The sequence below is a fragment of the Vidua chalybeata genome, chromosome 22 (assembly GCF_026979565.1).
Source record: "Vidua chalybeata isolate OUT-0048 chromosome 22, bVidCha1 merged haplotype, whole genome shotgun sequence".
Taxonomy (NCBI): domain Eukaryota; kingdom Metazoa; phylum Chordata; class Aves; order Passeriformes; family Viduidae; genus Vidua; species Vidua chalybeata.
In genome coordinates, this window is record NC_071551.1 from 2121227 (window position 1) to 2146747 (window position 25521).

At 53.3% G+C, this 25521-nt stretch overlaps 3 protein-coding genes and 1 long non-coding RNA gene across 19 annotated transcripts; all 4 read right to left on the reverse strand.

Moving 5' to 3' along the window:
- Positions 1-1099: 1099 nt before the first annotated feature.
- On the reverse strand, positions 1100-11252 carry LOC128798907 (uncharacterized). 11 transcript variants are annotated; one of them, XR_008434587.1, is made up of 5 exons: positions 8580-10320; positions 6139-7030; positions 4078-4139; positions 3340-3672; positions 1100-2378 (listed from the first exon to the last, which is right to left on the reverse strand). It is a non-coding gene; the product is annotated as an uncharacterized LOC128798907 (long non-coding RNA). The 11 variants fall into 11 exon arrangements; XR_008434586.1 differs by lacking the exon at positions 1100-2378 and adding an exon at positions 2666-2857; XR_008434590.1 differs by lacking the exon at positions 1100-2378 and adding an exon at positions 11020-11252 and having other exon boundaries at positions 3269-3672; positions 8580-9628.
- A 2563-nt stretch (positions 11253-13815) lies between these two features.
- FBLIM1 (filamin binding LIM protein 1) lies at positions 13816-18464 on the reverse strand. 5 transcript variants are annotated; one of them, XM_053962854.1, is made up of 10 exons: positions 18299-18464; positions 17326-17372; positions 17064-17204; positions 16153-16301; positions 15573-15706; positions 15382-15493; positions 15123-15292; positions 14852-15030; positions 14638-14755; positions 13816-14340 (listed from the first exon to the last, which is right to left on the reverse strand). In XM_053962854.1, exons 4-10 carry the CDS (start codon positions 16274-16276, stop codon positions 14227-14229), a joined length of 951 nt encoding a protein of 316 aa, XP_053818829.1. In that variant the 5' UTR covers positions 16277-16301; positions 17064-17204; positions 17326-17372; positions 18299-18464; the 3' UTR covers positions 13816-14226. The 5 variants fall into 5 exon arrangements, with proteins under 5 accessions (XP_053818829.1, XP_053818828.1, XP_053818827.1 ...); XM_053962853.1 differs by having other exon boundaries at positions 15382-15445; positions 16084-16301; XM_053962852.1 differs by having other exon boundaries at positions 16084-16301.
- A 573-nt stretch (positions 18465-19037) lies between these two features.
- TMEM82 (transmembrane protein 82) lies at positions 19038-22525 on the reverse strand. The gene is made up of 6 exons (XM_053962835.1): positions 22228-22525; positions 22084-22156; positions 21701-21875; positions 20544-20952; positions 19793-19980; positions 19038-19693 (listed from the first exon to the last, which is right to left on the reverse strand). The coding sequence occupies exons 1-6, from the start codon at positions 22304-22306 to the stop codon at positions 19628-19630; spliced, it is 990 nt and encodes a 329-aa protein (XP_053818810.1). The 5' UTR covers positions 22307-22525; the 3' UTR covers positions 19038-19627.
- Positions 22086-25032, reverse strand: SLC25A34 (solute carrier family 25 member 34). 2 transcript variants are annotated; one of them, XR_008434580.1, is made up of 6 exons: positions 24340-25032; positions 23707-23772; positions 23188-23340; positions 22963-23097; positions 22651-22871; positions 22086-22156 (listed from the first exon to the last, which is right to left on the reverse strand). XR_008434580.1 is itself a non-coding variant. In XM_053962836.1 (5 exons), the coding sequence occupies exons 1-5, from the start codon at positions 24793-24795 to the stop codon at positions 22707-22709; spliced, it is 975 nt and encodes a 324-aa protein (XP_053818811.1). In that variant the 5' UTR covers positions 24796-25032; the 3' UTR covers positions 22625-22706. The 2 variants fall into 2 exon arrangements, 1 of the variants encoding a protein (XP_053818811.1); XM_053962836.1 differs by lacking the exon at positions 22086-22156 and having other exon boundaries at positions 22625-22871.
- Between the last annotated feature and the right edge of the window lie 489 nt (positions 25033-25521).

A 25521-nucleotide genomic window follows, 5' to 3' on the forward strand; every position in this document is an offset into this window, starting at 1 on the left:
CTCTGAGAGTCTTATTGGGGGGCTGTGAGGATCATTACAGGAGCTTTGAAAATTGCAATGGGGCTGTGAGAGTTGTGATGGGGGGCTGCGAGAGATTTAACAGTCTCTGCAAGAATTGTCATGAGGGGCTGTGAGAAATGTACTGGGGCTCTGCAGGTTGTGATGGGGCTGTGAGAAAAGGGGCTGGGAGACTTGCCATGCTGGGCTGGTGGAGTTGGAACAGGGAGCTGTGAGAGACAGAACGGGTTGCACTGCAAGGGCAAGGTCCTGCTGGCACAGCTCAAAGGGGCTTCACCCAGCCAGGGGCCCCAGCTGACCCCCAAACCTACAGCTCCCCCAAATCCCATAAGGATTCCAAAATCCTGGGGCACAAGCTACCTTCATCCCCAGGTGAGCACACACCCGGCCGTGGCCACCAGGCAGAGAAGTAAAAAGTTAATTGAGGTGGTGGCAGGGAGGGCCCTGTGCTGCCCTGGCTCTGGTGTCTGTAATGGCTCCAAAGGCCAGAGCAGCAGGAACCGCGAGTGGGGCTGCAGGGGGATCCCCAAACCCCCCCTTGGCTGCTCCACATGCTCCCCTCCGCTGACACAGGGAGGATGTGTCACCCTGAGACACTCCCTCCACCCAAGCAGGGTGGCCATGTTGTTCTGAGGCACTTCCTCCAACAGAACACAGACCAGGCTGCCCTGAAAACCACACAGGAGAAACTCCCGCTGTGGGAAGGAATCACTTCCCACTCCCCCACGGGGGCTGGCACAGCTGCTCCTTAATTAACCTGGGGTGAAGAAATTGCCCAGTGCCAATATCACCCGTCTCTAGTTGCCTGGCATGTCACACCCCAGCTCTGCAACGTAGAACTAAACATTTTTTAACCCACAGGAGCTTCTTTTCCACCGAAACATGCCACTGCACTGATAAAACACCTATTTCTATGTCCCAAAAGGAAAATGCCCAACCAGTTCTCGCTGTGAGACTCCGAGCAGCTTGAGGTCAGGATAAAACACACACCCACAGCCACAAGTGTTGGTGTTTAAAGCCTTCACTGCTTTCACCACAGCAAACCCGTATTTCAGTATTTTCCATGGCCAAAGTCTCCTGATGACGTTTTGGTATTGATCAAACCCATGTTTTATTTGTCAGAGCTGCCTTCTGCCACCCAGTCTGGCCGGACACCGTAACCTTCCAGCAGCAAGTCCACCTCGCTACTGGTCAAAGTCACCAAGAAGTAGTTCCTTAACAAACATGCAAATCTCCTGATTTAATCAGATCTCTGACGCACGTGGACTCGATCCGTGGTGGCCCCGAACCTTATCCCCGACTCCAGCGGCTGCAAGCCCATCCTTTGGCAGCCCCGTGCCTCAGTTTCCTCAGCGATGATGGGCTCTGCCAAACTGGGATCTATCTACTGATTAATTAAAAACCCCAACAACTCCTTGCACGCAAACCATCTATTATTCAAAACGTGTGATGGAGCCACGTGCGCAAAGAAAACGCGCTGCCAACACGCTCCACCGGCGTTTCCAGTGTGGAACTGGGTTCAGCTTTCCATTTTACCTGGTGGGAAGCCCAAGGAGCAGTTTGTACATGTCTCTACCTTTAAGGGGCTCTCCATTTCAGAGAGGAAAAACCCAAACCAAAACTGCCAAAAAATCAAACAACTTTTCCATGACAAATTCTCCCTCTCTGATGGAGTGTATTTGCTGTAACTGCAATCCCAGCTGTTCTTTCTCCTGCTGGGGTGGCATCTCCAAGGGACACAAGGAAACCACACCAGCTCCCAGCTCCTTCCAGGGAATCTCACACACCGATGGAGTCACTGCTGTCACCCGGCCATCTCACAGGACATGCAGGGGCTGGGAGCTGTCACAAACAAAGCCATTGACTCTGTTGACAGGAGAGGGTTCAGACAAGTGCCAGGAGGGTTCCATTTACACAACAGCCAGCTGGAAGAGGAGCACAAAGCTCGGCTGGTGACGCAAAACAAAGCTCTGGACCATGGTGACACTCTTCAAATGCTTTGCAGGGAAGCTGTTCCTAGTTGCAACCGCACCAGCAATGCTGCTGTAACCAGATCTCCCAGCTCAGCTGAAGATTCTAAAGAACACAGTCTCAGTCTGGAGAGCAGAGCAGGTATAACCCTCCCCTCAGCAGGCCAGAGGGGCTGTGACGAAGGACCAACACCATCCTTGTGTCTGCAGAACAGACACTCATTGTGCCAGCCCAGTGTCCTGCCACGAGCAACAGCATCATGAGCACCCAGGGGCGAGGCACGGCTGCACTGCCCTGTGTGCTGCCCTTCCTGGGGGCCAAACAGCTGAGCACAAGGGGACTTGAGCTGTTCTCCATGACCCGATGGCCCTTGGCCTTTGGGACACACACTGCAAGGAACAATTTATATTACTCCTGGGAGGGTAGCCAAAAGCCCAGCTATCTCTGGACAACTCAGCCAGCCCCACAGTTAAAACATTTGGATGTTTCTTATCAGTACCTGGAGAGGATTAAAGTGCCAGGCCATTTATTAGTGAGGGAGCAGGTTATAAACCCATCTCAGCTTGAACACCACCTTCACATCAGGAAAAGCAAGGCAAGAATAGGACAGATCAAAAGAGAGCCATTAAAGGCGTGAGAAAATGGGGCTGCCATATAAGGAGCTAATAAAGTTAGCAGCTTTCCAGCTTGAAGGAAAAAAAAAGGGCAGGAGAAGCGGAAAACATCCTTGGGTCCACACAGCAGCCTCTCTTTGAGGAGGAAAAACCAATAAATAGAAGTGGGCAGACACAATGCTTCAAAAGGCAAGTTTATCCTTTTTGAACACGGCGCCTTTCCGGAGCGGCAGAGCTGCCACGCATCGCTGAGACTGCTCATAGAACGTTTCAAAAAGCAAAGATTAGATACTGAACAAGGACAGCAACCAGGATTCTGTTGGCTCAGACCATAACTTCCTACCCTCAGGTCTGGCTCGGCAACATCTCTGTGTGGTGTGCTGGGAAAGCGGGACATTACACCTCTCCCTGGCTACATCAGCTGGGATTCATGGGGATCTGAGCGGGAACACGAGGGTTCTCCCCACCACCAGGACACAGCCAGTTCTTTTGCTTTTTGTAAAAAAGCAGGACGTTTCCCAGCAAAGAGCCCCAAGAAACACTCAGAGTGTTCCTTTGTTTGAGCTAGCCAGCTCCAGCCACCATCTTGTCAGGATAAAATGTATTTACGTGTCTTCCTCGCTCATTGATAGTATTTATTAAAAGAACACTATGACAACTGAATATCAAATTCCCAGCTAGGCTTTTATCTCCTTTTTAAGACAGCCTGAATTATTGGCCTAATTTTATAACTTACCCATTCTGCTTTATGCTCGTTTTCTCCAATAAAGAATTGGTGCTGTTTGATATTTAGGCCCATTTGTTGCCAAGACAGAGGCTATCAGCTTAGGTGCTGAAAACACTTGGAGCACAGAGCTGAGTTCTGGAGCCTTAACCAACACAAAGCACAGGATTTATATTAATAGAGGTCTTGATTTCGGTTCTTTTCAAGGGTTAGTGCTCCAAATCTTCCTGAGGAGATGACTCTGTGCAGAAAACTCCCTTCGCGTTTTTGAAATGCAGTATTTAGTAATTTGTTTTCTGACGCTCTTCCCCGTGGTATTCTTATCCAAAGTGCCAGGGACAGGAGCTGCCACAAAATGCCATCATTTTAGCCAGTGACTTAGCAACAGTCACATCCCACAGCCCAGTATACAGGGGCCCCTGGACCTCAGTTGACATTGAACCCATTATTATCTCTATATAAAAGCACATTTCTGTTTTTAAAATTCCTTCTACAAAGAACCAGAGGTTTCTTCAGCAGCAGAACCCAGTGTGATGGTTAAGCCACACAACTAAAACCTACATGCCAACACAGGACTGCAAAAGAGTTTACTCTTGCTTATGGTGCAGTAGATATATTAGAAATAATACTTTTTCTTTAGCTTGTTGTTGGGAAACAATCACAGGAATATCACAGTGCCAGCTTCTGCCCTGCTTCACCTTGCCCCCAAACTCCTGTATAACCACGTGCCAGAGAGTTGTGTCTGCTCACCTCACAAGGGTTCTCCCCAAACACAGGGTTTTCATCACTAGACAGGACTATGGCCTTCCAGGCTGCAAAAGATTACATTTTAAGGGAAAACTAAAGAAACCAAACATAAAAAAAGACAGTTCCATGCAATTTGATACCCAAACAGGACAACTGCAAAGGATATAAATCTCCTAGGACTGGTTACATCACCGAATCCTCTACTTTGCCATTTTTAACACCTAATTGTTGCATTAACTCTACATCCAGATGTGATTTTTACCTGTGTGCAATGCCCAGGAGAAAAAAAAAATCTCAGAAATTACACTGGAAATGTTACAGGACAAGGCTTTAGCACAAGCCCCAAAGTCTAAACCTGCAAGCTACAGGCTGCTTTTCCCACATTCCTCATTGGATTGAGCAGCATACCCAGCACAAAATAAACACCGAGCCACCACCATTTGAGCTTTAGTTTAATCAAACACCATTTTGATACCACAGCAACATGAGGGTGTTTAAATGAAAAGGAGTGACCCCATGTCTGTGGAGTTACTGCTCCTTCACTCCAGAGAAAGCACAAAGAGAAATATTTGTGCATCAACACCTGCTGCGCTCTAAGCCTCTCCTCCAACATGGCATGGGACAAGTTCCTCATCTGCCTTTGGCTTTTATTTTCACCTCTGCAGATCTCACAGTGCAGCTTTTTAACTCCTTGGGCTAAGAGCAAAGCTTGAAAGACCATGGTTTTCTTCTGAACAGAGGAGGAGTGGAAGTTTGTATTGCTTTTTGGCACTGGAAATTCAGGTTTTGTTTAGCTTGGAAATATCATGGATGTAGCTCGAGTAACTCTTCAGGGTGGTAAAAGTTCAGCACTCACAAGGCAATTCTCAGTCATTTATCCTAAACTGCCAAAGGAAAGTAATTTAGAGTCCCACAGGGTGTGCCAGCCTGAAAAATGTGGAATCATCCCAACAGGCAGCTTCTTGCTCCTCCAAACCTCCCTGCCAGCAAAGGCCTATGAAGAGTACAAGGTGTATCTCCAGACCAACACAGCCCTAATGAGGGAATAAAATCCAAATCTCTGTCCACACTGGCTTATTCCAAACAAGGCTCTAGGCACACTGTTCACACATCTACCACAGGGAGCAGGGTATGAAATGTGGCCTGGACACCTCATCCCCACCCTGCGCTTAATTTTGGCCAAAAAGAAGGATAAAGCTGTAGCTGTGCTAGAAATCCCTACAGCAACCAGTCAGTGAAATAATTTCTCCTAAGGGGCTTCTCCAGGGCCGGGTCAGACAGTGGCATCCATGGAATCCTGATGCAATATCCTCATTAAGAGTAGCTAACGACCCCCCAGCACTCCCTGTGCACTAATGACTGCGGGAAGCTGCACCTCCAAGCCATGTGTGACCTGGCAGAGACCAGCACCAGGTCTCTGGTTATTACCTTTGCAACACAACAAAAGAAATGACACCCAGTAAGGAAGCGTTTCCCTTCTTCCCTGCGAGTGAGCAGGACTCTGAGGAATGGAGTAATAAACCAGCTGCATCTCACAGGAGCAAGTTCACAGAGGAAAAAAAATATTGTTCAAGGGGACCCCAATCTTCTTCAACACCATTTAAGATGTTCAACACTCCCTCCAACCTCCACTGCCTTTGCCTGAGCAAAATTAGGAGGAATAGACTATCCCACATAGGTCTGTGGGCTTGGAGGGAAAGGGGCCCCACAGTTCTGCTCCCTGGAGGCACCCGCTCTCCCCACCCCTTTTGTGTGTATTTTTTTTAACGTGCCACACATCAGCACAATGCTGACAAGGGCTTTGTATGTTTTCTGCCTATGCAGCAGTTCAAGACACACAACTCTGGATTTTTTGAAAGGGAAAGGGGGAGGGAGCTGCCCTTTGCTGTACTGTTTAATTGCACCGCTTGCTCTTCTGCATGACCACAGGGAAGGGAAAAAGCACCAAGGTTTAAAAACAGAACCATTTTTAGTAGCCAAAAGCGTCAAACTCAGTCTTCTCACAAAATACAGTGGAGCTCAGAGTAAAATCTACCAGAGACAAGAAAAAAAATTATAATTCACCAGGGTTTCTTCTCTGGAGTTGGATGTGACCCCAGAAAACAGCTCATCCATCCTCACTTGCTGCTGTTACAGTCTCCACATTTGCACACCTGCCAATGCAGATTCCAGCACTGAAAAAAAAAAGGAGGGAAAGGTCTGGAAAGCTGGACTGTCAGATTTTCCACCTGCCAGGAGCAGATCAACGAAGCTCGGGTGGCTGAGCTCCAAGGAGCAGCGAGCAGAGCACGTTACCAGCCTTCTGGAGTTCCCATCTCACACGCACATGCCTGATTCGGACAGCGCTAGCAAACAGCTTCCTTCAAAAATAAGGATGACTAATCCACAGCAGCGCCACTTTATTTATTTATTTTAAAGGCCACAAGGCAGAGCTTTTTCCAGAAGCATCAGCCTTTGTGAACCAGCAAGCAGTGGGAAGGGGAAGCCCTGGGACCCACTCATGCTCTGCAGACAGAAGTAACCACAGGAACACTGTGGGTTTGTGTGGCCCGTGTGTGACACATGCAAACGTGGCTGGAGTCTTGTCCCTCATGGTTCTGGCAAGGCCAGATCCCACTGCCTGGGTGACTCCTGGATCCCTGCGTGGTTTGTAGGGATCTGCTGGTGAGAGGGGTTACATAAACAATACAACGTTTCCCTTGGAAAAAAACAAACAAACAAAAACAGAGGACAAAAGGCATGAAACAGCTTCAACCCGTAACTGCAGCATGAGGGGATGTGCTGGAAAAAAACGGGGTGCAGGGATTTGGAATCAAAGCAGAGCACCTGAATCACTCCGTGGGCCCAGTCCCCCCAGCAAGGTCACTCTGGCTCGCAGGGACACACATTTAGTGCTCCAGTGCAAGGCTGCGCTGGAACCGCAGTGGAGGCAGCGCTGCAGGAGGTCACTTAGGGACTGCACAAAGGGAATGGATTAAAAAAAAAAAAAAAGCCTAAGCAGATGTTTACTGACATGCAGCAAATCCACAGCTCGGCTCTGGAAAGCTGCGTGGCTGGAGGGAGAACAGCCCAGTTCCCAGGACACAGCAAATACTCTGCATCTACAGATTTAGGTTACAGCTTTTAGCCAGCCCCACACCCGCTACCCCACCCACCACCCCCCACCAAAAAAAAAAACCCAAACCAAACCAAATTTGTCATCTTTTTAAGCACTCAGAAATTGAGGTTTGCCACCGAGGTGATTTTGGGTGGTGGCATCATTAAATACTTACCCACCTCACAGCCAAGGGCTGCACAATCTGAAATTTTTGAGTGTTTGCAAATGGTTTGGAAAGCTTTCCAAGGAAGGTGCTGTAGGATTGTAAATCCTTCCCGTTATTAATAAAAGGGAGCTATTGTTCCAGCTCTAATCAAGCCTTGTCTCCAGCTGGGCAATTTTAAAATGCAATTCAAAACACACACAGGAAAAAAATAAAAAATCATGAGGAAGCTTCGGGGTAAAAAACAAAACAAAACAAACAAACAAACAAAAAACAAAACAAAAAAAAAACAAAAACAAAAAAAAAAAAAAAAACACAAAAAAAAAAAACCAAAACCAAACCAAAACAGTGAAGGAGAAATGGAAGGAAAGAAAATAAAAAATAATACTCCTGCTATTTAAAATGAATTCCGAGCAGGAGCATGCTGGGGCCAGGGGGGAATCCCCTCTCCCACCGCCTGGGAAAGGTCACTTATGCCATCGGTGCCATGGCCACGCCGGAGCAGAGCTGCGGCGCTGCCAGCCCTGCCTCATCCATCTCCATCAGCGACAGCTCTGCTTTCCATTTAGAGGAAAAAAAAAAAAAAAACAACAAAATACACAAAAAAAAAAAAAAAAAAAAAAAAAAAAAAAAAAAAAAAGAACAACCTCCAAGTTGCAAACACCTCCCAGTGCTCTGTTTTCAAGGCTGGGGGAACGAACGAAGCAAGGGGGAGCGGCTTGGAATAAGGCTCCCAGTCAGGGAGAGGTGGCGCATCCTCCGCATCCTCCTCCTCCTGCCCGGCGCTGCGGCAAAGGCGCCGCAGTGGGGGCTCCCCGCCCCCGTGGAAACTTCTGGAACAAGCAGCCAAGCTGGAGAGAGGAGAGAAACCTTTATACCCGCAGAGGGGAGAGGAAAAAAAACAAACCCATGTAATAAAAGGGAGAGAACTGCACAATGCCGGGGGAAAAAAATAAGAGATCTCTGTAAAAGTGAAGCCCCCGAGCGGCTCCGGCAGCCCCGGCTCGGGGGGTGGTGCAGCCGCTTCGGCTCGAAACAAAACGCCCCAACAAAGCGTATTAAAAAAAAAAAAAAAAAAAAAGGAAAAAAAATGGTGGTGTTTGTAGCGCGAGATGGTGGGATAAAGGAGCTGATCCCTCCTCCTGGATCTACAGCAAAGCCGGCCATTGCAGTTCCATTTATCCTTCTTTTGTGCAATGAATTGTCTGATCCGGACTATTCGGTTGCATTTGCAGCTTCACTTACTGCGGTTTGGTTCTGTCGTGCTTTTTTCCTTTTTGTTTCTTTTTCATTGTTTGTTTTGGTTTTGAGTTTTTTTCTGGGTGCATTTTTTCCTCTTTTTCATTAAAAAATAATCCTTCCCAAATCTCCCAAGGAAAATCTACATCTCTGTGGAACAAATAAAACATTCAGGCACAAACTTCCATCATGGACTGTAAAAAAAAAGAGATGGGTTGGTTTTTGTAATTTTTTTCTTCTTTTATTTTTATTTTTGATGGCATTTTTTCTCCTGCTTTTAGGACACATTGTAGTAGGAAACCAATGGAGGAAAACAAAGGTAATATATATATATATAATCAAATATATATATGGGCCAAAGTTATAGTGATTATATATAATTAAATTATAGTTTTTAGTTATGTGGGCTTATTTTATATTTTAAGTAGTCCCTAGGAAAAGGTCATATATATAAAAATCTGAAATATATAGCAGTATTTATATATTTACATTTAATAAATACATACAAGTATTTCTGTATCCATAGAAGTAAAAGAGCATCTGTATGGGCCTAAACCTGCAATTCTATGGGAAAAAAGCAGTATTTTTGGTACGTAGCTTTTAAGAAATAAGATGCAATGTTATAGCCTGTAACAACACTCTGATGCACGAAAAAAGGGTAAGGCAACATTAAAAGAATATTTAAAACAATAAAAACAAACAAACAAAAAAAAAAAAAGCATGGTACCTTGGCTACAGCCTCCAACAACGAGTGTGTGGATGTTAGGGTATTTGAGGGTTTTTTTTAATGGTATTACCATGTCTGATCACACCAATGTATGATTTTAATTACGTGAATGGCAGGCGAGCTGTCGTGGGGAGCAGGCGAGCAGCGATTGCTTCTTCCCGTACCACTCCGGCTCCGATGATATATCAATCCTTATGCGTTTGGGATTTTTTTTTTTTTTTTTTTTTTTTTTTGTGGTTTTTTTTTTTTTTTTTTTTTTTTTTCTCCCGTAAGCATTTTTGGGGATTTTCCATGCCGCGATGAGACTGAGAGATGGCGGCTTCAACCCCTGCGAAGGAGAAAGGAGAAAAGCGGTGGAAAAGCAACGAATTAGGCATAAACTACCCACCTTGGGGTTGCCTGTGGTGATCATGAAGGAAGGGGTGGAGGGCATGTAGAAAGCGCAATTCAGAGCCAAAACCCCTCAGCTGTGAGGGGAAAAAAAAAAAAAAATATTAGGGGTATAACTGGGGGAGCGGGGGGGGAGCTGAGGTGAGAAAACCGGGGGCTCCGCCATGGCCGAATGAAAATGCGCATTTCTGGCTATTTTCACATCCTTTCGCAAAGGCGGCGAGGAGAAAAGGGCAGGAGGGAGGGGGAATAAGAAGAAGGTCAGGTTTCACCCGCAGCGCTTTCGCCGCCCGCCCGGAGGGGATTCCCACAGGATCAGAGCCCCTCCGCCGTGCCCACGCCGCTCCTCGCCCGTCCTTCCCCCAGCTCTTCGCCCGCCGCCATTTTGTCGCCTCAGAGCCGCTCCCGCGGCCCCGCCGGGCGGCCATTTTGTGAAGCGAGCGCGGGGGGGGCAGCGCCTGAGGGGCCGTGAGGGGCAGCCCCGGCCGGCGCCGCCTTTTGTCACCCCAAACCCTCCTTTTCCTCCTCATTTAATCTTTTTTCTTTACGAGTTTCTCTTTTTTTCCTTCATGAAACACTTCTGAAGTGAAGAAGTCCCCGCCTAGAGCCCCATCGCTTCAGCGAAACAAACAAACAATAAAATAAAATAAAAACACCACTATACTCAGACGAAGCAATCCATTAAATGAGATTAAAGCATATTCCACAGCTTGGCTGTGAGGAAAAGTTTAGCTGCACGGAGAATTAAGGGATATATTATTATATTTTATATATTTATTCCCCATCTCCACTTCTCCCCCCCCCCACTAATAAATCCCTGACATCAATAATCCACCTTGACAAAGAGGATAGCCTCTTCAAAAAATATCCACGTTTTTATTTCAATAAAACACCTCACTCACACTGCTTTACTGGACATTCCATCAAAATAAAGATCTAACTTAAACCACTCAAAGCCAAATCTGGATGAAAATTGTTAATTTTCAGGAAACAGGGCTGCAGGATGCTATAATCACTGATTCATGAAGGAAATCTGGGATATGAAATAGCAAAACCCTGCTCGCAGGTGTGTGCTGTGCGTCTGTTTTCAGAAATAGGGTGGGTTGGGCTTTTTATCCTTTATTTTATAAAGAAGCCAGTATAGCACTTGCAGCCTGGTAACGCGCTTGCGCACTTGCCTCATCCCTTTCCTCTCATGCTATCAAAATCAATGTGTTTTAAAACTACATTGTGGCAGCGGGTGGTTCAGTTTTGCCAGGAAAATTGGGGATAAATGAGAATATTAGCATACAGATTGTTGCTTTTTTTTTTTTTTAATATATATCTCACCTGTGCTGCATGACCTGGAGAAATCCACACTTGGCCTGTTCCTTGTAGAATCCCTGCTGGTTTTTGCCTCTCCCAGAATCAGCAGGATCAGACTGCTTTTCATTTAAGAAATATATATATTTTTTTTAGGCTGTGTCAAAGGAACATGCAGAAAATAGGTCTGAATGCTCTGTGGGGAAGAATAACGCTGCAGGGAGCTGGCTGGGATGTGACTGCCATTAACCTGGGATCCAAAGGAAAAAAAAAAAAAAAAGTTTTCCTGCAGTTCTTTCTATCTTATTTGAAAAAAAACATCGCCAGCACCCAACCTTGCTCCCACCACTTTTTCCAGCCCCTTTATCATCCCACTTTCCTTGCACCACACTACAAATCTTGCATTTTCCAAAGAAACCTGCAGAAAGGGTTTTTGTTGTTTTTTTGGGTTTTTTTTTTTGTGAAGCAACACTTTAACCACTGATTTAAAACCACTACAGCTGTGCCTGGCAGCTCCTTCTTCAATTTAAAACCTCTTTTAAAAAAACAGGCAGTCCTTTGAGTTGTAAAAAGATAACCTTTAGGCTTTTTTTATGGGACGCATGGTTGTATTCCTGGGAGTAAGTTGGCCTCGCAGCAGAGCGAGAGATCGGATGCCTTCTCTGGGAAAGCCCGAGGAAATTTTATCCGCGGGCCGCACCCAGCCTGAAGTGAGGAAATATTTGCATTTGCTGCTCCTTGGAAGGCAGCCAGGTCCTTCCCGCTCTCCTCAGCCTGCCAAGAGGGATTGCAAGAGCTGACGGGCGTATTGCAGCAGCCAAGGGAAGGGCTGGAGCCATCCAGAGCGCTGCCATCCTCTCTGCCCTTTGCTGCTGCCACAGGGACAAGAGGAGGGACTTGGAGTGGGGTTTACACCTGGGTGGTCCGGGGGGGGCTCCACAAAGCTGTGGAGCCCAGCCCCCCCCCCAAAATGTTATTTTTCAAGGCAGGATGCGTGGTTGGTTTATTTCTGCAGACCTGGGTGCCTGCAGAAGTGCTCGTGACGGGGTGAGGAGCCCAAGGACAGGCTGAGCCTCTGCAGCCGACCTGGGTTTGCTCGGCAGTGGGGGCAGTGGGACAGGATCCAGCTCCTGCGGCCTCAGCCCTGCAGGATCTCCTGCATTCGGCTCAGAATTCCTCGAGCTCCTCCCAAGGGAAAACACGGGGCTGTGCTTTTCAGGCAAAGCAATGCTCCCCAAGCCTCAGCTGGTACTGCTTCTCCCTTTATCCGGGAAGACGCCTTAAATCAGCCTTTTTGTCCTCTTACCTGTGTCCATTTATCCCCATCCCTTGTCACCCTCCGCTCCTGAAATACCACGTCAAATCTGACCACGCCACATCCCTTCACCATGCTGCCAAACTCTCCAGCGGTGCCTTTCCTTTCTCCTTGCTTTCCAGGACCTTCTCCAAGGCTGCCTGTAAATAAAAGCATTTCCCTGCCTGTCTCCGGCCAAAAATTCTGCAGTCCCAGTGCCAACAGCCCATCCTGGAAGGCTCCAAGGGGGAAATACCCAACTCCTTCCCACCATTCCTCTGTGGAAGGGTAGTGCAACTTCCAATAACACATCCAAAACACTGCTCAGCATTGCACTTCCATCCTCCCCAAAAACCTTGAGTGGAAAAATATCCATATTACAAAATGCAAACAGTCCTTTGCCCTCTGGGCCTTCTTTTTCCTGCTCCCTTTGGCCACTGCCACATCCTTTTACTTTTTTAGCATTATTTTGATGCCAGATTTTCCTCACAGTGCAAGAAGCTTTGGAAAGTGAGAGCTAACTTGGAGCTCAGGAATTCCTTGGCATGGGACAAGGAGTTCCCACCCAACTGGACCCAAAGCCACCAACTTACGTGTCCGGGACAGACCACAACTTATTTATAAATACGTTTAAAGCAAGTTATGATCTGATTGATGGCCCAGAGATGCTCATTAAAAAACTAAGTAATCAGCTTTGTAGACAGGGAAGAGTCATCAGGAAATAGTTATTGATGTGATTAATTAACCATCATTAACCCCTTCACTCATAAACACAGCACACGCCGGAGCTGTTGTATGTGATCCAGGAGCTGCTGGTCTGGTGGTTTTTTCTTTGTTTACAGCTCACATTTTCCATCAGGAAATCATTAAACATCATCTCACATGCTCATGCTATTTTCTGCTCTTGATTTGTGGCTTTTTAAACACTTTCGGTCAAAAAGAAAGTTACGAAGTTTCTCCGCCTGGTTTGCAACGCCCTCGCAAACAAAACCACTAAGCACCGGCAACATCAGTTGCGCAGATGTTGGGCACGCCGAGAAATGGTCTAATTTCTGCTGGTTTGAGGCCTGGACTGAGAGGAGATCAAAAAGCTTCCACTGGCAGAGCGATATAATCTTGGATAATATGCAGAAAGCGGTCTGTCGGTCTTTCCCAGCGTTCCGGCCCTGCGGGATGCTTTTAGCTGGAGTTTTACTGCCTGATGGAGGAATCTGTGCTCCGGCTGCCCTCTGCCGGCTCCGGATAGATAGTCAGCAAAAAAAAAAAACCCAAACCACACCAAAACCCCTTTTACCAATACCACAAAACATCGCCAGATCCCATATCCACCCCAAAAAACAACACTCGGCTCTCCCCAGGGTGACAGCAGCATCTGCCATATCGCTACACCCTAAAATCAACTGTTACGGACCAACTCTCGCCACGCCTAGAAAATCCAAAACTGGCTTTTCCCCCCTTATTTTTAAACTTGGATTTTATAGGTTTGGAATGCAGGGTGGATTAAAGAAACGAGAGTTTAAAAACTTGGGGTTTTATTTAACTGCGAGTAACTAAATCAGTGCCCGCTCTCCACAGAGAGAAACATTTCAGTGAAATCCCAAGGAAGCTTGAGAAGAAAGAAGCACCACCCAAGAAAACCAAACTGGCCTTTGGAAAAAGGCGTTTAAAAAAAGAAATAAGGAATAAAACCTCCACTCCTCATTGCTGCTCTGTCAGGGCATTTTATATTCATGATGAGTGCAGAGCTGTGCCAGGACATATCCACAGTTCTCCACCCCACCAACCCACCGGGTCAGGGTCCTGGGGACATTTTGGTGATGAAAACCCAGTTCTGCAGTAATCTGGGGGTGCAGCAGGCACCCAGGCCACAGGGTACATCCCACTGGGGGCACTCCCTTTTTGGTGCCTGGCACTGGAAGAGCTTGATGAGCTGCAGGGTCTCAGCAGGACGACTCGTTGCGCCAGTGGATGTGGCAGGACTTGCAGAGCAGGTGGTCATCCAGGGGGTAGCACCCGTTCTCTGTCAGCTCCGGTGACAGGGGCATCCTACAGCTCTGGGGGGCAGGAGGGGAAAAGGAGCTACCTTTTAGGGGTTCCTGTGTGTGTTACATCCTATTTTCCCTGCAAAACCCTCCAGCACTCTGAAAAAGTGACAAACTACATCAAAAGCATGCAAAGCTGAAGTTCTCCAAACACATCACCACCATCCAATTTACTTATTTTACCCCTCCCCATTACTCATAAGATAAACTGGGGGCTAAAAACCAGTCGTGGGGGCTGCCATCCCTGTGTCCATGCTCAGCTAAGGCTCAGTGCCACCCCCTTGGCTTTGGGGACCCCCAGGGCCGTACCTCACAGCGGTAGCAGCTCTCGTGGAAGCTGCGTCCCAGGCACTCGATCTTGTAGGTGTCTTTGTCCTCGTGGGGGACAATGGGGCACTCGCAGGCGCTGCACACTGCGGCGTATTTCCTGATGGGAGCCAACGGGAGCGACATGAGCCCTGCGGGCTTGAGGGGACGAGCCAAACCCAGCTCCCAGTGTGGGAGACACTCCCCCATGGCCAACCTGTAGTAGTCGGGCACGCAGTACACGTCACCCTGTTTGTCCACAGCAAAGCTCTCAGTGCCCATGGCCCGGCCACAGGCAGCGCAGGAGAAGCAGCTGGGGTGGTAGCCCTTGCCCAGGGCACGGACAATGTGCTCTGTGATCAGCCCCTGGCACTTGGCACATTTCTCCAGCGTGGCCTGGAATTTAGGGAACACATGCCATGAGACACCAGCCCACGCCCCAAGGGATGTTCCGAGTGTGCTGGTTTTCCCTGAAGGAGGATGGGTACCTGGAAGCAGGTGTCACATGTGGGGCACCCATCTCTCTGGAAGTAGCGCTGCCCAGCCAGGAGTCGGTGGCACGTACGGCAGGTGAAGCAGTCAGGGTGGTACTGCTTCCGCATCGCCTCCACCGTCGGCTCCCGGGGCGCCAGCGCTTTGTGGCAGAAGGCACAGATGTCTGCAAGAAGCAGGGAGAGCGGTTGGGAGCTGCGTACCTCAGTTTCCCTAAGTGGAGATGAGACTGTGCACAGCTGGGTCTCCCCGTACCTCTGGAGCTGTCCCTCCCCGGGTGCCCATTCACATCCTGCCACTGCCTCTTGCCTGCGTGCTCCTGGGAAAATGTGGGCAGCTTCAATTCAGCAGGGATGGTGGAAGGGGCCTGGCAAGTGGGGAAGGGCAAAGCCATGTTAGTGGGGAAGCTGAGGCACTGTGGGGGGGGTGCACTCTGTTATCCTCACCTGGAGGGTGGCGGGTGCTGCAAGGTCCAGTTGCTGCAGTGCCAGACCCAGCGGCTCCACAGACAAGGGCTGGGGCACTTCAGAGAGGGGCAGGACTGGTGGGGATGCAGGTACAGGGGCCACCGTGTGGGTTTCTGCAGCAGCAGACAGATGTGGGGGATTTAGGGGATCAATAATGTCCAGTAGCACCCCATCACAATAACGCCCTGTCACAATAACACCCCAACAGCTTTGCAGCAGCACTCGCTGACCTGCCCCAAAAGCAAACGCCATCAAAGCAGGAGGGGACAAACAGCACCGATAAGCACCCAGCAATGGAGAGCAAACACAGCCCGTCCCCAGGAGCCGGATCCATGCCAGGATGCGTGCAGGGATTTGGGGAATAACTCCCCAAAACATACCCCCACATCCCCTTCTGCATGCACATCCTTTAGCAAAGCATCTCCACAGCCTCCTCTGCCCCATCACCATCCTTCCACATTGCTCGCAGCCCCCCATGGACACCCCTCACCTCCGTAGGGCAATGTGGGGGGTGACAGCAGGATCTGGGGGTGATGAGTGCCGGGGACCTTGGCATCACCTGGCTGCGGCTCCCGTTGGGTTTTCTCCTTGGTAGCCACGTCCCTCTGTGGTGGCACGAGGGTGATGAAGATGGACGAAGCAATTCTCTTCTCTGCTTTCCCTGGCAACATTGCTGAAGCCATGGAAAGGCCAGATCGGGGGTTGATTCTAAGGAAAATAAGAAAGAAAGAGAGCAAAACTCGCAGGCACACTGGCAGCTCCTGCAGCCGTGCTGCCCTTCGGTATCAACCTGCCTCCCTCCTCCCGGAAAGGGAGAAGGAACAAGCGTCCCATCCCACGTCACAGCAATAAATGGTCTCATGCCTGGGAGGACACAGGGTACAGAGTCCTGGCAAGGCAGCAGCCGATATCTCCCATTTTCACACCTCTGTGGCCATATTGCACCTTTTCATAAGCATTTGAATCTCCTGTATTTCCTCTTATTGCTCCTACCCACCTGGGATTAAACTCCCCATGGGCAGCAGGAAGTACCCACCTTTCCTTTTAAAAAACAGGGCAGCTATAGGATTTTGCTTTTGCAACTCCTTTTTTGAAATCTTTCTACATCCCCATTCCCTCCCTCCTTACCCTCAATTCCCTGCCAATCACTTCCAGCTCTGCACATCCCCCTTTTTACTTTTCCAGGTGGGAAAACTGAGGTGTGGTGCTGTGAATCACCACATCCCCGACACTGACACATCCCCTGAGCAGCACCCGGCAGCACAGGCAGGACGCACCCGACCCCGAGAAACCCTGCTCAGGAAGGAAAAGGGCTGTTTATCCAACTTCCCAAGGGGAAAAGCAGCTGGGGCGAAGCTTCCCCTTCCCAAATGGAATGGATTGAGGGGGGGAACCCTGAGGCTTTAGTCAGGGCGCTGTGTTGGTGAAGCAGAATTCATCCCTGAGGTGAATTGGCAGCTTGAAAAATACCTGTGTGATGAGTTCCCGGTCTCATGCGGCTCTGCTCCCCCAAAATCCCACTCACAGGAGTCAGCACATCCTTTGAGGGGCAGACAGACTCCCCGAGGTGGGCAAAAAGCTTCGCAACGTTCCTGCCGGTGACTTCAGCCTCTGACTCAAGGGATTAAAGAGGAAGGGATTAAAGAAGAAAAAGAGCCCTGAGCACTTCGCTCCCTCTTTCCCTCCCTCCCCGCCGGCTACCGGCGATACCGGCCTTCGCCCAGCTCCTCACCCGCCGGAGCCGCCGCTTTTCCTCCTCCCCAGCAGAGCTGCGGAAAACTTAGGGGGAAAAAGAAAAGAAGAATCATGAAAAAAAAAAAAAAAAAAAAAAAAGAAGAAGAAAAAAAAGAAAAATAAAAAAACAGCCTAAAAAAAATTTCTCCGGGGTTAATGGGAACCATGTGCTCATCACATTCCTCTTTGTGCCGGGGCTGACGGCATCCCGGCGGCCCCGTGGCGGCACCCCCCAGATGATCCCCCCGGCCCAGGGCTATCACGCTGGTCGAAGCTCGAGGGGTGCATTAATGGGGGTCTCTCCTCCTCATGTAGCTCCATCCTGGTTTGGGGTGGCAGAGGCCACACTGGAAAGGAACCCCCCTCGTTTCCCTGAAATCTCCTGGGATGGAAGTTCAGGTGGGATTGATAGGAATAAGGTTACTTATGGGGTATCCCCACAACCCCCAACACTGGCATGGGACACAGCCCTCTAGAGCTGCACCTCAACTCTGCCCCAGGGACCTCTCAGAGGGTGCTCCGAGGACGCCCAAGGAAAAAGGGATGGGATGGGGGTACATAACGCTTGGTGTCCCATCTTCCCTCACCCCAAGTGGTCCCACTGTCCTCTTGTCCCTCACCTAGGGGTGGCCTTGCAGCCCCCCGGCATCCCCTGTGTCCCACCGTGCAGCCCCACCGCTTCCTGTCCCCTACCTGGCAGTGCCCTGTCCCCTGTGGAGCAGTGGTCCCACCGTGTCCCCCTGCCTAGGAGCCCCCATCCCCTCCCTGGGAGAGTCCCCAGTCCCCTCCTTGGGGGTGGCTCTTGGTCCCCTTGTCTCACCCCAGGATGACTTCGGTCCTTATCCCATCACGTGGGGGGTCCCGTGTCCCATATTGGGGTGTCCCCTGACCCCTCCTGGGGGGGTTCCAATCCCACATCTGGGGCGGTCCCTACCTGAGGGTGGCCCCTGTTCCCTACCTGGGGGTCGTACCTTGCGGGCGAGGTTCTCTGCCCGGTGGGCGAGGGGTGTCGCCTGCCCGGAGGTGGCTCTGCAGCCTCTCGGGGGGGTGACCCTGTCCCCGTCCGTGTCCCCTACCTGGGGAGCCGGTGCGGGTCCCTCCGTGCGCTCCGCGGGCGCGGCGGGGGCAGCGGGAAGGCAGAGCCACCCGGCATCACCGCCCCTTCCTCCCTCCTCCTCCTCCTCTTCCACCTCTCTTCCTCCTCCCCCCTGCCTGCCCCACAGCCCCAGGCGGAGGAAAAGGGGGACACGTGTCCTTAGGGTGTCCCGTTCACCCCCCGACTGCCCCACGCTCCCCAAAGTGCTCCGTGGGGGCCCCATCTACCCCAGGGTGCCCCATATGCTCTGGGATTACCCCCTCCCAGGTTTTCCCACGGACCCTCTGAGAGCTCCACACACCCTCAGGGCACCCAACCCCAAGGGGTGCCCTGTGAGCCCCCCATACACCCCCGGGGTGCCTGTGTACCCCAATACAGCCGTAATATCTCCATATACCCCCAGGATAACCCCTATCCTCCAATACAGCCCCAGTTACCCCCATGCAGCTCCATCCCCAAAATGCCCCATATTTCTTCTATGTACCCCCAGGACACCCATGTGCCCTCCTAGAGCCTCAGCATGCCCCATAAACCCCTACAGAGCCCCCGGTGCCCCGAACACCCCCAGACCTCCTCCTGCTCCCCCCTGCATTGGGGGTCCATGCCCAGGCAGCCAGAATGCCCCCTCCCCACACTGCACCCCACCTTCACAGGGCCTGTTGTCCCCTGGCACAGCACAGCAAGGTGCAGCCAGGGGGAAACTGAGGCACTGGGGCACTTCCCAGCCAGAGGGTCAGCCCACTCAGTGCCTCAGTTTCCCTTCCCAAGAAGGAATTCTACCCACCTCCCTCAAAAATCTGCACCACCACCATTCCAAGTGCCTTTCCAGCACAATGGGACCCCAGCTTGCTCTGCCCATGGATTTTGCTGGAAAAAAAACTTTATTTTCTGAGATTTATAATCCCCTGGAGGCCCCTGTCAGTGTGGCCCAGCTGCCAGCAACGATGGGACATCCATCATCATCCTGCAATCCCACTGGGACCAGAGAACAAACCCCCAGCAGTGCTGCAACCTCACGGGATCCCCCCAAAAACCAGGGGCAACATGAGCCTTCCCCCCGACCTCCTCCATCCCTTGGGATGGGGTTGGACGCCTTCCAGGAACCCTTTTTTCCTTATTCCCCATGGGAGATCTGTGATGGGGGGATTCTGGGGTGCCCAGCGAATCCACCCTGAGTTTCCACTGTCCGGTTCCACCCCGCGGCTCATCGGGGCGTCTCCTCCGATCTGGATCCCGACAGACTATCCACGCGAGGCTGCTGGGCAAAATCCTGGGCGGGATGGAAGAGAGAAGCCGAAAGGCCTCTCAGCGTGGCCCAGCGTGCCGCCGGCCCTCACCCCGCGTGGCAAGGAGGTGTCCCCCCTCTCACCTGCCTCCAGCAGGACTCCAGCAGGACGCCGGAGCGGAGCAGGCACCAGAGCTCCCCCAGCAGAGACACGAAGATGTGCAGGATGTCGGTCCATCGGCCCACGGTGAGGAGGAGGATGAAGAGGCCGCCCATCCGCACCACCACGGTCCGGAACGCCGGCCCCCTGCCCGTGCTCTGCCGGGACTCCTCTGCGAGGACACGGCATTGGGGAGCCACCGCGGGGACGCTGGGACCTCCGCAGCCCCACAGTGGGGACACCAAGCATGGGGTGGCTTTATGTATAGCCCATGTAGCCCCTATACACCCCCAGTACATCCCTTGTACCTCTCATACAGTGCCAGGGTGCCCCAGGTACCCCCAGGACATCCCATGTACTCTCTGTACCCCCAATACCCTCTATGTACACCCGGGATATATATACACACACCCCCTACAGACCCCCAGGATGCCCCATATACCCCTATACACCCCAGAACGAACCATATACCCCCTTACAGACCCCCAGGATGCCCCATATGGGCCCCATACACCCCCAGCACATACTATATATACCACCTATACAGCCTAAGGACGCCCTAAGTACCCCCTGCATACCCCCAGTACACCCCATATACCCCACGCTCCCCATCTGCCCCTATGCAGCCCCAGGTGGCCTCTAGTGGCCCCACACACCCCGAATACATCCCACATACCCCCACAGCACACCCCACTCGCCCCTCAGAGCCCCCCGTGATGGGCCAGCCCCACCCACCCTGCATGTAGACGACCAGCAGGGTGTAGCAGATGGTCAGCGGGGTCCAGAAGCGCACGGCCTCGCCCGTGGAGAGGAAGTCGCGGTTGATGAGCTCCACGGCGGCCAGGTCGGCCACGGCGAAGGTGAGGGCCAGGGCGTTGCGCAGCAGGCGCGGGATGCCGTGCCCCGAGGCCAGCAGCAGGATGCAGACGCCGCAGTAGCGCTGCCGGCTGTGCAGCTCGTACAGGGCGCAGACGTGCCGGGCCAGGCGCCGGGCGTGCAGCGCCAGCAGCCCCGCCAGCCCCGCCGCCAGCGCCAGGTTCCAGCTGCGGTGCGGAGCCCCCTCCAGCAGGAAGCTGAGGCCGCAGGACACCCCGCAGCCCAGCGAGTACTGGCACAGCAGGTAGAGCTGGCTGCTGTGGGCGCCCTGCAAAGCAGCGGGGGGGTCATGGAATCGTGGAATCGGTGAGGCTGGAAAAGACCTCCGAGATCAATGAGCCCAACCGTTCCCCCAGCATTGCCGTGTTCACCTCTACTCATGTCCCCAAGTGCCTCATCCAAACACTTGTTGAACCCTTCCTGGGACGATGACTCCAGCACTGCCCTAGGTAGCCTGTGCCAGTGCCTGAGCACCCTTCCCATGAAGGATTTTTCCCAATAGCCAATCTAAACCTCCCCTGGCTCAGCCTGAGGCCGTTCCCTCTCCTCCTGTCCCTGTTCCCTGGGAGCAGAGCCTGACCCCCCTGGCTGTCCCCTCATGTCAGGGAGCTGTGCAGAGCCAGAAGTTCCCCCCGAGCCTCTTTTTCTCCAGGCTGAGCCCCTTTCCCAGCTCCCTCAGGCACTCCTGGTGCTCCAGCCCCTTCCCAGCTCTGTTTCCACCTCTGGACATGCTCCAGCCCCTCAATGTCTTCCCACGGAGGTCCCAGAACTGGAGGTGTCCCGGCAGTGCCAGCACAGGGGACAAGCACTGCCCTGAGACTGTGCCCACACTGGGACCAGCCAGGGGCCATCAGCCTCTTGCCCACCTGGGGACACCTGGCTGAGATGCAGAGGGACACATGGCCCCCTCCACCCACAGCCCCTCCATCTCCTGTGGGTGCTGAACAAATCCCCAGTTTCCCAGCTCCATCCACACCATATCCCACCGTGCCTCAGTTTCCCCCATGCCATCTCACCTTGCCAAGGGAGAGGATGGTGGAGACGGCGCGCAGGGAGAACTCCAGCACCACCAGCGCGGCCACGCGGGAGCCCACCAGGGCCAGGACAGCGGTCAGCACCAGCACGTGCAGCGGCTCCAGCAGCGGCCGCCGCGCCGCGATCGCCTCCTTCTCCGCCTGCCTCTCGGGGTTGCTGGGGACAGCAGGGGGGGAATGCTGAGCCAAGGGGATGTCACCCAAAATGGAGTGACAAGCCTTAGTGACATCCCCCTCTGTGCTTTGCACAGAGTGCAGCCCCTGCCCTGCACCCCTCGGTGCCAAGAGCCACGGCCCAACAGCAGATCCCAAAATCAGACCCCCAAAACCAACCTGCCCCCAGGGGACAAAGGGCTAGCGCTTACTTCACACACTGGATGTAGAGATAAACCTTCAGGAGGCTGCAGAGCACCGAGACAGCGCAGGCACCCACCAGCCCTGCGGGGAAAGGCAGCAGTGGGTCACTGGTGTCCCCTGGGCTGTCCCCAGGCCACCCTCGGGGATCTCACCTTGCAGGAGTGCATCCAGCAGTGCCCAGCCCCACGCCAGCCCGGGAAACGCCGGGAGCCAGGACCCCAGGGAAAACATTTTCGATGGAGAGGAGCCACAGTGTAGCCAGGCCCCGGCTCCAAGGTCCGCGGGGTGGAGGCGGGGAGTGGCCCCCCCCGGCTAGTAAATCATTATTGGGGCAAGCCAGGGCAGCTGGAGCCCTGGCCGGATGAGATGAACTCCAGCTGCCCCGTGGAGGTGAAAATTAGGAGAAGAGGGATGTGATGCACATGGAGGGGCTCAGGGACCACCAGCACCTTTAACCTCCCCCACGACAGCATTGCCATTCTCCTCTCCACCCTGAGGCATCGCAGCATTTCAGGTCCTGCCCCCCCATCTGCACCACCCCAAAGACCCCAAGACAACACCAAAAATAGAAAAACCTCTTTATTAACATCGGTGGTGGTGGCAGGAGTCTGTCCTACAGCCCTGGGGGCTGCTAGTGCTGAACCATGTTCCTGAGCTTGTCCCAAAAGAAGAGGCTGAGGACAGTGTGGGGACCAAGGCGGAGGTAGACGGCGCCGATGCCCTTGTACAAGCCCAGCAGCCCCTCTTTGCTGGAGATTTGCAGGATACAATCCAAAAAACCTCGGTAGAGCTTGCCCTGGGGAGAGAGGAGCCAGCTCTGCACCCCTGCCGGATGCAATCCTGGGCAAAGCCATGTGTCCCCTGTGCCGTACCCAGAATGGCCTTACCGTGCCGTCGGCGTCCACCGGCTGGTTGTAGAGACGCGTGCTGATCACGTCAAAAGGTGTCATTGTCACAGCCACAGCCACACCACTCACCATGCCCCCCGCCAGCACCGCCGCCCAGCTGCCCTTCCTGAACCACTGCGGGAAGCGCCGGCATCAGCTCTTCCCAACAATGAAAGGGAGCACGGGGGGCCGGTGGCGGCCGGATCCGGCACACGTCCCGCTCACCTGGCGCTCGCAGACCCAGTCCTTGGCGGAGGCGAAGGTGGCGAGCTGCACGGCCGAGCCCACGGCCACGCGGGGCACAGCGCCCGTCACCCCCCGCCACAGCCCCACCACCCCGTGCTGCTGGTAGATGCTCTTGAAAGCGCCGGAGATGCTCTGGAGAAGAGAGGAAATTGGGGGAAATGGGAAAAATGGGAATGGTGCATCCCGCCTGGCCAAAATTTCCCACCCTGGCAAAATATCCCACCCCTGCTGGTGGTGACACGAAGCCACTATTGGCTTTGGAGAGATCTCAGGGGGTCTGGATTCTCCGGATTTGGTCTTGCAGCCCCACGTGCCTGTCACACCCCCTCTGTTCTCACACTGTTATTTATAGCATCATTACGGGGCCAAGCAGCCAAACAACAGCTTTAAATTCCTGCTGACCAAAATAGCTTCGTCCCCGCTGGGGCCCGGAGAGTGAACGGACAAGGTGCCACCAAACCCTCTGTGTCCCCTCACCCCACCCCTGTCCCCACTCACCTCATGGTTGTGCTGGTGGCCCACGGCCATGGCTGACAGTGTCTGGGCTTGGAGGTGGGTCTTGACCTTGGGGGGGACAATGCCAGGTGACAAAACCCTCCAGTGCCCCCGCTGGGACCGGCTGTGGTCCCCCATCTTCTTGGCAGATTTTGAGGGGAAGTTTCAGCCCCCCCAACAGACATGGGGGACACAGCTGAGCAGCCAAGTGGTAACTCCAGACTTTGAATCCCGTTCCTTTTACCCCTCTCACCCAGGGCAAAAGGGACCCTGCAAACACCCACTGCTGGAGCTCTGCAACCCCAAAAAAACAGGGAAACCCTCTAAAATGGGAGGGGGGGAAACCCCCACAATTTTTGGGATAATTTCCTTATGGGGGAGTTCTCTGCTGGTTTCCTGAGGGGGATTTGGGGGAGAAGAGGAGGGGAAGAGCATGCACAAAAGCAGGAGAAGAGCATGCACAGCGCAGCCCCACATTTTGGGGGGAGTGGGGGGGATGAAGCAAAGCAGCAGAAGAGAGAGTGCACCAAGCCAGTGTTTTTAGGATGCAGCCAAGATGCCGAACCTTTTGGGGGGGGGGCCCCAAAACACCCCCTCGCCCCCACCCCACGGCCTTTGAGGCGGAGCAGCACTCACCAGGTACGCGGGGCTGCCCACGATGGCTCCCACCGCCCCGGCCACGGCCCCGGCGGCCACCGTCCCGCCGGGATACCCGGTCCAGCCGGCGTCCTCGGCGTGGGAATAGCAGTAGAAGCGGACGCCGTTCATGAGCCCCTGGTAGAGCAGCCCGGCCGCCAGCCCCTTCTGCAGCCCCCGCAGCCCGTCCGCCCGGCACACGGCCACGGCCGCCCGCAGCACCCCGCGGTAGGGCCGGGGGTACGTGCCCGGGGGCTGCAGCTCGCCCTGCAGCTGCAGCCGCGTCTTCACCACCTCCAGCGGGTTGGTGAGGAAGCAGGCCAAGCACCCGGCCGTGGCCCCCAGCACCAGGTCGGTGGCCGGGGGCACTCCCCCGGCCGGGGGGCTGTTTTGGGGGGGGTACTGGAATTCCTGCAGGGAGTCGGGAGGGCGGGGGGCGAGGGTCCCCGCCGCCATCCGGCACCTGCCCGCGGGGGTGGCCCCAGGCTCCACCTTCCCAAACAACCGCAGGGAAAAAAATCCGGGGGGAGCGAGAGCGAGCGAGCGCCGCCTCCTGCAAACCAACCCCCCCCCCCCCAGTCCAGCCCCCAATTTGGGGAAGGGATGTGGGGCAAAGGTCGGGCCTGGGGATGCGTCTCCGGCCGCCCCCCCACCCCCGACACCGGCGCGCCCCCGGCAGCCGCGTCCAGCCGGGCCCGGTCTCACGTGATGGTGCTGCCCCGGCGCAAATAGGGAAAAGCAGGCAAAAAAAAGGGCGGGTAACATTGAAACAGAAACGGAGGGAAAGGAATTTTGGGGGCGCACGCAGTCACCCCCGCCGCCACTGCCAGCCTGGGGAGGAGGATGAGGACTGAAAACTCGCTGCGCTTGTGGCCGCGGTGCGGGGGGGACTTGCAGAGGGTCTCGCCCGCCTCTCCCGGTGCTTTGAAATTGGAGCTTCCCGCGGAAAAATGCTGCGGGGGGTGGGGAATGTCGGTGTCCCGCCCCCCGCCGTGGATTCCTATTTTTGGGGCTGCGCAGGCACCCCCTGGGACCTCCATGGCCGAGACACTGCGGTGGTTACTGAGGGGCAGGAGGTGTGAACCCCCCCATACCCCAGGCTCCTCCCTGCCAGTGGCTGTCCCAATCCCAATATCCCCCAACACTTTCGTTTTGATGTCAGAAGTCATGGAGGGTTTTATG